This window comes from Pleurodeles waltl, chromosome 6 (genome assembly GCF_031143425.1).
Source record: "Pleurodeles waltl isolate 20211129_DDA chromosome 6, aPleWal1.hap1.20221129, whole genome shotgun sequence".
Lineage (NCBI taxonomy): Eukaryota > Metazoa > Chordata > Amphibia > Caudata > Salamandridae > Pleurodeles > Pleurodeles waltl.
In genome coordinates, this window is record NC_090445.1 from 819,497,988 (window position 1) to 819,510,137 (window position 12,150).

Here is a 12,150-nt window from a genome sequence, read left to right on the forward strand (position 1 = left end):
TAAAGAGTACTGAGATGGCTTTAGGATTACGCTGCCTCAGCATTCAGAGCTCGCATATTTATATGCAGCAGCCGCATGTTTCAAAGGCGAGCTTTAGGCACTGGCAAGTTTTTATTTACAAATTAAGGGCTGGTTTGCACCATCGGTTCATGGAAAAAGTCAGATGGCTGCCTGTGCTGCTACTAAGAAGAAAATCCTGGATTGCCTCTTTAAGCAGCAAACGTTGACCTTTGTTGGGGAGGGACAAGTGGTGGGAGGGTTAAGAGGTGGGTGTCAGCTAAATGTCCATTGCATCGGGGCTAAAATCCTAGCACCTTCTCTCTTTGTGCAACCCCAGGAGTGAAATGTTTTCAGATATATCATTTGTTAGCTAAAGCTTGCTCTTTTTGTTTTTGTTTAGAGCGTGAATGTACAGGGTTGGAGAAAAGAACAGTCAAATTAAAGTAAAACATGTAATTATATTTAGGTGAAGCCTACAAAACAGCTCAAACTGTCAACTTGCTAAGATCTTACAGTGGCCTTAAAGCTCGCCTATTTCTAACCATTGGTTGGCTTTATTGTTGCCCTCATTTGCTTGCTTCTTATTTGATTTCTTGCCTTGTTCATCTTGCGTTTGTCCCGTCCCCTAGAGCATAGCCTCTTTACTTGTATCTTTCCACTGCTCATATTTAGTTAACTACTTTTTTTGTTTTGCTTAAGCAGTCCATAACAGTTTGATTTCCAGGTGCCCTGCGCTTGTGTGCTCTCTCTTGTCCATATGCATCTCTCTCCCTGCTGCACCCTCGACCACGTTTTTTTTTGTCCCCACAGCCTGCACTCCTTGTTTCTCCTTCTTGCCTTTGTGTTTCTGTGGGGCTTTCAGCTTCTTGAGTCCCACCCGCTATCTGTGTGCTTCTTTTTCCTAGCTCCCCCACTGCTCCTCTGTAACCACCATCCCCCAGGTCTCCAAAAACACATAGGCCCACATTTATACTTTTTTAATGCCACATTTGCGTCATTTTTTGACGCAAAAGTGGCACAAACGTCCAAAATACAATAATATTTCGTAAGTTTGAGACACTTTTGCGTCACAAAATTATGCAAATGTGGCGCTAAAAAAGTATAAATATGGGCCATATAGTACTTTCTTTTAATTGGCTCTTTTGACATTTTCACTGATGTTGGCTATCTTGGATAAGTAAATAAGAAATTTAAGAAAATGGCACCCACATCCTGCCACTGGCACCCACTTGCGTTCTAATGGATGCGTGTCAGTGGAATGTCCTGACGCTGTACAGCACTGCCACAAGCAATTGGCATTGTGAAGCCAGGTTGAGACCAGGTGCCTGTTCTTGCAAAATGTTCCAGGTAGAGCGCAATTTGACATAATATGACCTGTAACTTGTTGACATTTTGCCCTGGTTATGAGTGGCCTAGTATCAGATTCACTAATTATTGTACCTAACAAAATAAAGGGGTTTACATATTTAACCAGTGAGTTAATTGTCACCTACTCTTAGTTTTACTGTAAAAAATAGTGTACACCATACAGATTTGGTCGCATAAAGCACGAAAAGCCATATGTCCCGCATAACCCTCGCCCTCATACATTTCAGTCAGTTTGACCTGCCGAAATTTACCTGGGTAATATTGTTGGTGTTCAATGTCTGCTGAAAAATTGGGAATTCCAGTTTGTAAGGTGACAGGGGTTACTTCATTTCCCAGATTTTGAAAGGCCACCAAGGGCCTTAGTGTACTAAGTGGGAATCCTTCAGATCTAAACATTGAGACAGCGAGGATGCCAGGAGGTGGGAATTAATTATGTATTGGACCTCCTTGCATCTGTGTTCAAGGGTGAGGTTTCTGCCAGCTGAAATATTTATTTCTTTGATTTGCATAAGTGATTTTTACCAAGGTTGTGTTGAAGGCTGAATGATATGCAGAACAGCCAACAGCAGGATTTAAGAGAGAAAGTGCTCTGGGTGGGACCAAAGCAAATTCTCTCATTATTTTAAAGGATTGTTAACAATGGGTGTTACCAAGTAGGTGTGCTTTCAAGCCAGACCTAAAAACATACAAATATCTGATGAGGATGTGCATGGGGACAGTTGCCCTGTCAAGGCGATAAAAAGCAGAAGGGTGAATAAACAAAGCAGATTGGAGGCGAAGTAACAAATGTCTGTAGAATCTGAAAAGGAGAAATTGAATAAGAGAGGAGTCCAAAATGGAGGGACCAACATTACTGAAGAAACAAGAGAAAATGAGCTTGGGATTAGTGATTTTATAGCCTGGAGCAGTGCCTCCTTTAGTCAAACCACACCTGTCTATGAGAAAGGTTGAGAACTGTTTTCAGTAGCGTATAAAATATTGCTTAACAGATAAAGAGCATGTCCTTTGTCCCACAAGGTACTTTCCTGAACCAGTTTGCCTGGCTAGAAGACATGGTCCCCACCACTGCCACTTCAGAAGATACATAGCCTGGGTGGCGTATTTAACAGCAGCCTCTTCTTCATCACTCATGTGGATGCAGTCCCAAAAATGAATTCCTAGCATCTTTGACTGCTTTGTGTGCCCTGGCCTTTATACAAATCTTCAAAATGAACACCCCCTGGTTACAGCTGTGGTGTCATCCGTCTAGATCACTGCAGCAACATCCTCAAGGGGCTTCACAATAAAGTGCTCACATGGAACAAAGAGTTACAAATCACACTGCTCTGTTCATATTTGGATTAAGAGTTAGTCACAACATCACACCTGCCACCACATCACTCCAGTAGCTCCAAATCAGTGAAAAAACACAGCTGTAGACTATTTAGTCCACGCATCACTGACTGACTGACTCAAAAGCTGTAAAAATAGGTCTTCCATCTTTACTAACCAACCTGGCTCTTGAAATTACTGTGCCTGAACATTCTAGTCATGCCCACCCCCCAACCCCCTCCAAACCACGCTGACAAGCATTGATGGAGATCCATCCTCTGGAAAGTCCATCTTCTCCTCTAAGAACTGAAGGAGAACATTCTACAGTTTGGAGGAAAACACACCATTTCCACTAAGTGCCTGGACTGATTTCCTCACGCTAGTCTCTAAGACGTAGATCCTGAGGTCGCCATCTCCAATGGGGCTAGTATTTTAGCCTGTCCGTAGCTTAAAAGCTGCTCTAACGAAACTATGACATATTCCAATGTGACTGACACTAAGGATGGCACAATATTCTCTGGAAAGGAAAACTACGAAGTATTCATCCTTGTGTCCTCTTCCCAAAGGGCTATGAAGGGGAAGTAATAAGGTATGCAGCCCTTCCAAACTCCTAGGATAAATAAACAAGAGGAGGGCACAATTTTCTCTACTCAGCTATATTATCTCAGTGGATAAGTCAGTGCTGGGGAAATGCCTGTTGAATAGTTATAAAGGGGTTCTACTTGATCACCTTGTTGGCAAATGTGTATTTTGACATCCAATATGAATTACATTCCAAATTATTTCAGTAGTTTCTTGTAACTGGGTATAGGCGCCATTTGGGTGCATGTTTATTTTCTCTATTTATATTAAACTTGTGTTGCATTGGGCATATGCAGGCCAAAGTCCAAAATACATACACTGCACCTGGACATAGCACAACCCTAATGTAACTGTTCAATCAGCCATTGCACCAGATCAGCGTGTTGTGTCATACGGATGATCAACAAAAAAAATGCATTTTTGTATTTATGTTTTCCCTGCATGGAGGGGTGTGAATTAACTTTGTGTTTATGTATGTGTCTCTCAGGCGACAATATCAGAAGTTACCTTGTCGGCCCACAAGGACCTCCAGGACCCCCAGGAGACAGCGGGCAATCTCTGGATTATGCCGAGCTGGCTAGCCGTGTTATGACCTACATAAGAAGTATGATTGAATTCCCTGCATCAATGCCACTATTTCCATCACCACCGCCATTGTAATCCTCACCACTGCAAACATCACTGTTATAGCGCAAGCATCACCACAACAACCACCACCATCACTGCTATTACTAATGCCACAGTCATCATCAACATACCAAATCTTTGATGCAATATTAATATATATATCACATACACTTCAGGAGGTATCAAGGCTTTGTGACATTTTGAAACACATACTTTAAATATTGCTTGAATCACAAGCAACAAGTCCATCATGTAGCCATTAAAGTAAAAAAAGCTTGTCAGGCCAAAACCTGGGTAGCAATTTATCAAGCTTTTTACTTTATGTTTGAGAAGTTTTACGAAAGTTTTGTTTGAGAATCATGCCTATCCACAGCAAGTGACAAACAACACACGACTAGTTAGAATACAAGAATATTAATGTGAAGCTTGTTGTGGGGAGAAACATAATAACAAATATAAAAAAATACAAATGAGGGATGCAGAAAGCCAACAAAAGAGTACCAAGATCCCTTTTGAATGTTTAAATCCTAACCGGACTGATCATTTGCTTTAAGTGGGATTAACATTGTTTTATGTGTGGTGTGCTGCTTTGGCATGGTCTTGCTTGTGTTTTATAACATTCTGTGCTGTGATGTCGCATAGAATGTATGAGACAGGCAGCGTTTCATAAGTATGTAATAATGGGTGACGTCTTTGAGCATTTTTGTCCCGCATTGTCTGCTCTGCCCTGTGTTTGTTGTGTGTCTCCTTGCTCCTGTGTGGAATATTTAATGTATTTAGCCTCCAAGGTGTGTTACGATTCACTGCTCGTGTGAGTGGCTGAGCAGGGAGGGTATCATTGATGCTTATTGGGGATGTGTATCATATTTGTGCACGATGAGCATGTAAAGTATCTTTGCGTCTACCTCGCCAAGTGCATTCATTTTATTGTGCATTCTTGAACAGTATGCAAACTATAGGGCATATGTATAAGCCCCTAGCGCCACCTTGCCCCCACATTAACGTCATTTATTTTGACGTTAATATGGCCCAACAAGGCCAAAATCCCTGCACCTTATTTACAGGGGGGAGCAATGCATGCATTGCTCCCCTCTGTAACCCTTTGCGCTACATTATGCCTGCGCCAGGCATAATGCATGCAAAGGGGGCGTTCCCCATTAGGGGAGCCAGAAAAATGGTGTCAGGAAATCAGGAGCAGGCTTTGAAAGGGGGCTGCCATTCTTTAGAATTGGGCCCTATGTACTCTGCAGGAGTAGCACCAATATTTTGGCACTTCTCCTGCAGAGTACATCAATAGCGTCATAAAAAATAACACTATTGACCCCTACCCTGCGCCATGGTGCACCGTATTTGAAACATGGCGGACACATGGTGGCGGTAGGGGTGTGCTAACGGGCACAGGGAAAGTGGTGCTGCACTTGGTGCAGCAGCACTTTTCATAAATATGCCCCTATGTATACTGCTACAGGATAAAAATAGTTATGATGATGGAAAGTTCATTTAAGGGAACTGGCAAAAGTCAGTAAGAATGTTCCTTGAGATAAGGTGCCTGTTGCAGAGATGGGTGCATAACCTGTAATTCACATCTTCAAAAAAATGATACTCCTTATTATTGCATAGTTAATTAAAAGAGTACAATGCGCTGGGTTTCCACAGTTTGTGTATTGTCATATACCGAGCAAGGCTATCATTTGCTTTGCCCTGCCCAGCGGAATTTATGAACAAAGAAAAATATTTGTCTGCACATATTTACTGTAAAGCATCTTGGTCCTCGGACTGTGTTTACTATTTACTACAGAAAAATGTAAGAAAACAAATAAGCTATTAGACTTTCTTAAAGCATTATGCCTAATTATAGTGCAAAGTCCAATTGAGAATTTCTATGGGTGACCACTGAAATCTAAAATGTAATTTGTTGACCTGCTCCAGTTCTCTGCAAAGCATTCATAGGCCACTGGCTTGCATATGCTGTTCTCATCTGAGAATATAGAGGAACCATGGCTGTCACTAACATGTTTTTAAGTATATTCTAGGGAATATCTCATGATCATCAATATAACGTTCCTCAGTTTTATTTGGTTTGTGATTCTTGTACCCTCACACTGTTAGCACACTATAATAAAGTATTCACTTGCTTTAGGTTCCGGGTTAGCTGATGGTTTGCCAGGTCCTCCAGGCCCTCCAGGACCCCCTGGTTCCTATGAAGAGATCCTTTCAATATTACAAAGTAAGTCTAAACCTTTGTTTTCAGTGTAATTCTATATGATTTGAAATTCCACTATTAAGCATAAGATCAGTGGCAGATGGTGACATTTCAAAGTGGTGAGGCATAAAAGTTTGAATAATTGTTATATTTACTACATCATTATTTGTTTAGTTTTACAGGTATTGGGTGGGGAGCGAGACTGGGAGTAATAGATGAATGCCATGCCCTAACTAGACATTCCTTAGTAAAGTCGCACCGCGTCCCTTTTGCAGTTTTGTTTCTTTAATTGGAGGTCGATGAGGCACGACTTTACAAAGGAATGCTTGCAGTGTTGTTGGTCTGGCATCCACTGTCTTTTGAATTATAGATATGCATCAGGCATCCTTACATTCACGGCTTACAGGTATTACTGGTGGTGGGCGGCGCACAGAGGGGCAAATGAGGGGGATTAATAACATTTTAAAAATGTAAAAAAAATAAAACGTACCTCCATGCCACACCCCCGATCCCGCATCGTCTCTGGGCCAGGCAGGCACAGGTTCCCAGCCTGCCCTGCGGCCACTTCTGATGCTGCTCAGGGCCGCGTCAGGATTGGTTGGGAGTGCCCAGCCAGGGCGTTCCCAGGCAGACTGGGAGCCTCCCCAGGCCAGCAACTGTGTTGCTGGTCTGGAGAGATCACACTACGCATGTGTTTTTGGCCAGCCTGGAACTGCCTGCCAAACACACATGCGCTGTGCACTCCCCCTCTGCTTGTCACTCCCAATGCCCCTCCCCCTTCACAAGGAAAGGATAATAAACACAGTTTCCTTGTGAAAGGATTTGCAGTGGTTGCTTCTGGCATGGGGGGTGGAGGCCGCCACTGCATCCTTGCCCATTAATCTAATGCACACACTTAGTTCCTGAAATAATCACGATGGCTGTTGGTTGTGGACAATCAAATGCATAAATCTGGCGTATTTGCTCAATATCGGCATTTCTTTGTCTACCACGAGCATTCATTTGAGGGAAAACGTTTGCTACCACGTTAATAGAAAAATGTCCATGGCTGCCTGATGTAAATATAAAATGCAGCGGAAAGTGGAATCCAACACAACAACACTGCAAGCATTTCTTTAAAAAAAGTTGCACGTCGATCATCTGGCTAATGTTTAAGAAAAGAAACAAGAAAATATGCTGTCAAAAATCTTCACAGATTTTAGTCAGCATGTTTTATCGTTTGTTAGTAGGAGTGAGGTGCGCCCCTGGAAATTGTGTGCGTGTTTAAACCATTCAGCAATCAGCACAAGTCCTTGCACCTTCATGGTTACCACTCAACAATTATTTAAATGAACAGAAAAACGATGTTAACTTGTCACATAATGGCGTTGCTGCATTAAAAAAAAAAGACCGGCTTGCTCAGACGTTGACCAGCCCGATTTTATATTTTTAATGTATACTGTGCTTTTTTTCGTGAACCCCTCACAGATACCTTGAAAATGTGTATTTCTGGCAGCAGGAGGCCGGATTCAAAGCAGATCTGAAAACAAAGCCTTCCCTTCTAGGACCACACTCATGTGCATCAGGACACATTGCTTCCACTCCCTTGTGTGCAGTGCCGTTACTGGCACTTGGCATGATGGAAAAGGAGCAAAGCCAGATAGACTATGGCCAATCACTGCATGGCTTCAAAATAAAGCCATGCAATCATTGGATATGTTCTATAAACCACCCACCTCTGCGCTGCCTCATGTGCATGGGGACTACTTGCATCCCCTGAGAAAATACAGATGCTGGTCCCTTGCTGTTTTTGTTAGTAAACAGCATGTGTGCAACATCAGGATGGGCTAAGGCAGGCAAACCATACACTCCTTAGGAGACCAGGGGACTGCAGCTGTGGTCCCCTGGGCTCACTAAAGTTTATCAAGTAGGGAAAGTCTTCAAGTGCGCATGGCTAAATGGACACAGAAAGGCACCTGTCCACCCAGACATGCGCACTTCAATTCATGGCAGCTTCTCTTCTCAGCCTGTTGTAAGCCCCACCCCCACACTCACAGAAAGGCATCAGTTCCTGAAAAAAGAGCACAGTGGCAGCAAATGAGAAATGAAAACAAATTTTAAATAGATTAGTTTTACTGTTAATACAGGAGCAACAGATGCAGGGGGTGAATGTCCCAGCGCTCCAATAGAGGGGCCGCCCCTGAATAAGATGACCAGTTTCTGTTTATGGTTGACAAGGCACAGTTGTTATGATCTTGACGTGGAACAGTGAACCTTGGTATGATGATAACTTTCATATTATATAGCTTTCTGGCATTATATTCTCACTTGCATGTTACTATAGAGCTGTTTTAAGGTCTTCGCTAAAAGTTGGGATTTTGCTGTTAAAATTAAAGTTTGTCTGAGAATGTGCACAGCTGCTGAAACATGTACAATTTTATCTTTGAACATTATCATGAGGATGTTTATTGTATGTGGACTTGGAAACGTAGGGAAAATAGGAGGGAAAATGTGGATACATAAACGCCTTTTTCTTCCTCAAGAATTTAAAACAGTACTGTAAACAGGGTGGCGGGTAGTTATCTTGTGTAACTCTGCATTACAAATCAGAAATAAATGTGTTGGTTGTACTGCTGCTCTAAATGACTGAGTTTTGTTTGTGTCCACCACATTTTCATGCTGGTTATTGCATCAACCAAGTCCAAGTAAAAAGTTTTATATATCAAATGTGTCCAGTTAAAACGTGTTATTTTGCAATATGATGTTTATATTTACCAAACTCTGACAAAATGTAAACAAGTCCACTGTTATCTTTAAATGTCCCTCAAGTAAGAACTCCAGAAATGTTTTGGTAATATGTGTTCAGGACTAGATAACCATGGGTCATAAAGTCATTCTCGCTCCTAATGAACATTACTGCTACCTTTGTGGAACTGTATTAGCACCAGAGTGAATACTCTCGTTCTACTTGCACTTATATATATGTAAAAGTTTGTTCCATTATGCTGGAGAGAAGCCAACGTCAATACCGAACAGTACTGAGCAGTTACTGCATGATTTTAGTTGCAGTGGAGCTGTTAAGGATTGTCAGCCAGCAGGAACATAGTTGAGCCCCATCTGGTGTGGCCGACTGCCTAAGTACAGAAGCAGTTAAGCAGTTGAGCAGTAGCATTTACCACACACCCAATGGGTGGTAAATGTTGAGCACACAGGTACTTATCATTAAAAAGTAATAGTTTTCCTAAGATCAGGGATTTCCAATGTTGATTAAGGAGGATTGGATCCATGCCAGAGTTTCAAGAGAACAACTCATAATGTAATTCAATTACAATTAGATGTGTTGTATGTGAATTTATGTCATGTGGATATGTTGAAAGTCTGGCCAGGATCTATCCATTCTGGACCTAAGTTTGGCATTCCTGACTTAAACTACAAATAGTTTAAAAATCGCTATAATCAGAGCACCTTCAGGCCACTTGCCTCAACACATGAATACAAATTATTGAGGTACCTGAAAACACTTCAGGATACCTCTGCTGAATTTCTAGTTCTGCAAATATTTAACACCTGACAAAAATGGTGTGCATTTGTGTCCCCTACTACTGCCAGGACGAGTCCCTGAATTTTGCATTTTCATATTTCAGGAGAAGAAGTGCGTCAGTACCTAATGGGACCTCCAGGGCCACCTGGACCTCCGGGATCTCTTGCTGTTGGAACCGCGTCTCTGGACTATTCAGACCTAGCTAATCGAGTTGTAACCTACTTGAGCAGTAAGAACATATTTCAATCAAAATCTTGTATTGTGTGGTTTTCACCTTACATTAGATATGCAGATAAAAATCAGATAAGTCATACAATCTCCAGACGACTCTTAACAATCCAACCCAAAAACCTGACATTATTTCAATGGCATCACATATTCCTTAATAGGTGATACACAGATTTGAAAAATATGCAATAATGAAAAGGTGTTGTAAGCTAAATTTACCTTTTACAAAACACACTTACAATAATATACTTTAAAAGTGCCTCTAGGACATTGGATATATTCACTGGGCAGGTGTTATCATCTGTTTAAAGAGAACATTTGTGAATGGAACATCATCACAAATAGTTACAAACTCATTTGTTTCTTTAGGTTGTATCTATAACCAATTAAAATGTAGGGAAATTGTTATGGGTCAATCGTCAATAGGGGCTTTAAAAAAACAATTTCTGTCATGTAATACAAAGTGGAAAGGAGACAGGGTAATTGGTGAGGCAATCCACAACATGCCCCATTTTAGATGCTAATTGTTGTATCTGGACTTGTTTCCTCTTACAAGTTTACAAGTCCAACTTGCTCGACCAATAGCCGTGTATTCAGAAACATAATTTTATAAATCCAAAATACAACTCCTATTTTTGGAGCCCGTGGGTTTAAGACTTCCTTATTCGCATATCACAACAGTTTATTTTCAGAATTTCTTGAAAAACATCAATGGTCATGTGTATCAATTCATGTACATGTTATCCTGCTCAAATAGAAAGGGTACACCTAATCTCAGTGTATTAACTGATGTGTCAGAGAAGCACAGATGTGAACTTCCACCTAATGATGTGTGGTGTTATGCTAAACGTTTTTGGAACAAAAATATTTTTAAATATGTAATCGATCACATGATCCAACCAGAATATTGACATATGTCTTATTTGGTAGGATTCCATTATACTCCTGATGGAAAATAGGCAATTAACATTCATAAGAGCTGCTTTAATGGCACTCACTCTTTAAGTCAGGATGGGATGGTGATGGGCAGTTCCCTGTGGGAATACTCTTTGCCTCTTCTGAAACATGAAAGCAGATTGTGCCATAGACATGTGAAGCACTACTTCCCAGGGAGAGACTTTTGAGAACCAAAGAGGTGTGAAGAATAAAATGTGTCCTCCTTTTATTCTATAGAAATACTTTATATTTAGAAAATGCATTTCAATATGTTGTAGAAGCAGAGCACAATTTAGGGCAAAGAGATGGTCAAAGTAACTATTAAAGAGGAAATTCCACTGGAAGATAAAAGTAGGTGTTGCTGTTGCTCTCCAGGATTTGGCCATGACCCCTTGTCAGACATAAGACGAAGTGCTAACCATGGAAAAAATAAAACTACAATCCACATATGCAATGAAAGTGTTGACAGAAACATGTTGTAGTACTTACAGTCAGCAGTCATTGCTAGTAAAAACAAAGGGACAGACTATGATTAAATACGTATTTATTTCTATACACATATTCATCCCCTTGTAAGAATGGATGCATTTAAAAACAAAGAATTAAGAACCACCAAAATGTACATTTATACATAGGAGATTAAATAGGGGACTACTATCAATGTGTTGTCTTATGCGTGACCAGTTGCTTTCCCACTACACTTTGTCAAATGTTAATGGTCCCTTGTCAGAAGACCGATACATTCCTTTCCTGAACAAGATGAGATGGTTTGTGATAAAGAATGGACTGTGGAATCAAGCTAGCACATCGATGGCTACTTTTGTCTTGAGTGTCAGAGATGTTAACCAAGCATGGTGTCACAATAGGAATGGAAAACCGACTATTACAGGAACAGCTAACTGATTTCTCTGAAACTGCATACACTACTATGCAGCTCTTGTTTAAGTCTCTGTCCCTTATGTCAAGATATCAGGATCAGTTGCAGGATGCTCTCCCACCATTTTAGATCAAAGCCATCTTTAGGCAGTTGGCTAAGAGAAAATGACTATTCATGGCAGTAAAAGTACAGTGCCCCTGACAAGCTAGTGAGGTTAATATGGCAATGGAAGAGTAAGTCAAATGTCCGCTGCCTCTGACAATTGTCTAAGCACCCAAGCCTTAGCTGTCAGAAAAACCAGCCTGCTGTGAATCCTCCTCATTGTCCTGCCACCATGTCCCAGCTCAGATCACCTCTAGTCCACAGCCTCCCTATGTCAGCAAGTGTGTGTAAGAGTGCATGGAATTAACAAAATAGTCCCAGACTAGTGTGGACTGGTTGGATAATCTGCTCCTTACTTCAGTGTCACTTCACTTTCTTCACTGTATACTAGGCCAT

General features: G+C 41.2%; 1 protein-coding gene across 3 annotated transcripts in view; it reads left to right on the forward strand.

Annotated features, from left to right (window-relative positions):
* The window catches only part of COL17A1 (collagen type XVII alpha 1 chain), a 159,379-nt gene that overhangs the window by 124,781 nt on the left and 22,448 nt on the right, over positions 1-12,150 (forward strand). For all 3 annotated transcript variants that reach the window (XM_069239450.1, XM_069239451.1, XM_069239452.1), the window contains 3 exons: positions 3,749-3,865; positions 6,029-6,115; positions 9,715-9,840. In XM_069239450.1, the coding sequence (XP_069095551.1) occupies positions 3,749-3,865; positions 6,029-6,115; positions 9,715-9,840 (330 nt within the window). The remainder of the gene's footprint in view (positions 1-3,748; positions 3,866-6,028; positions 6,116-9,714; positions 9,841-12,150) is intronic.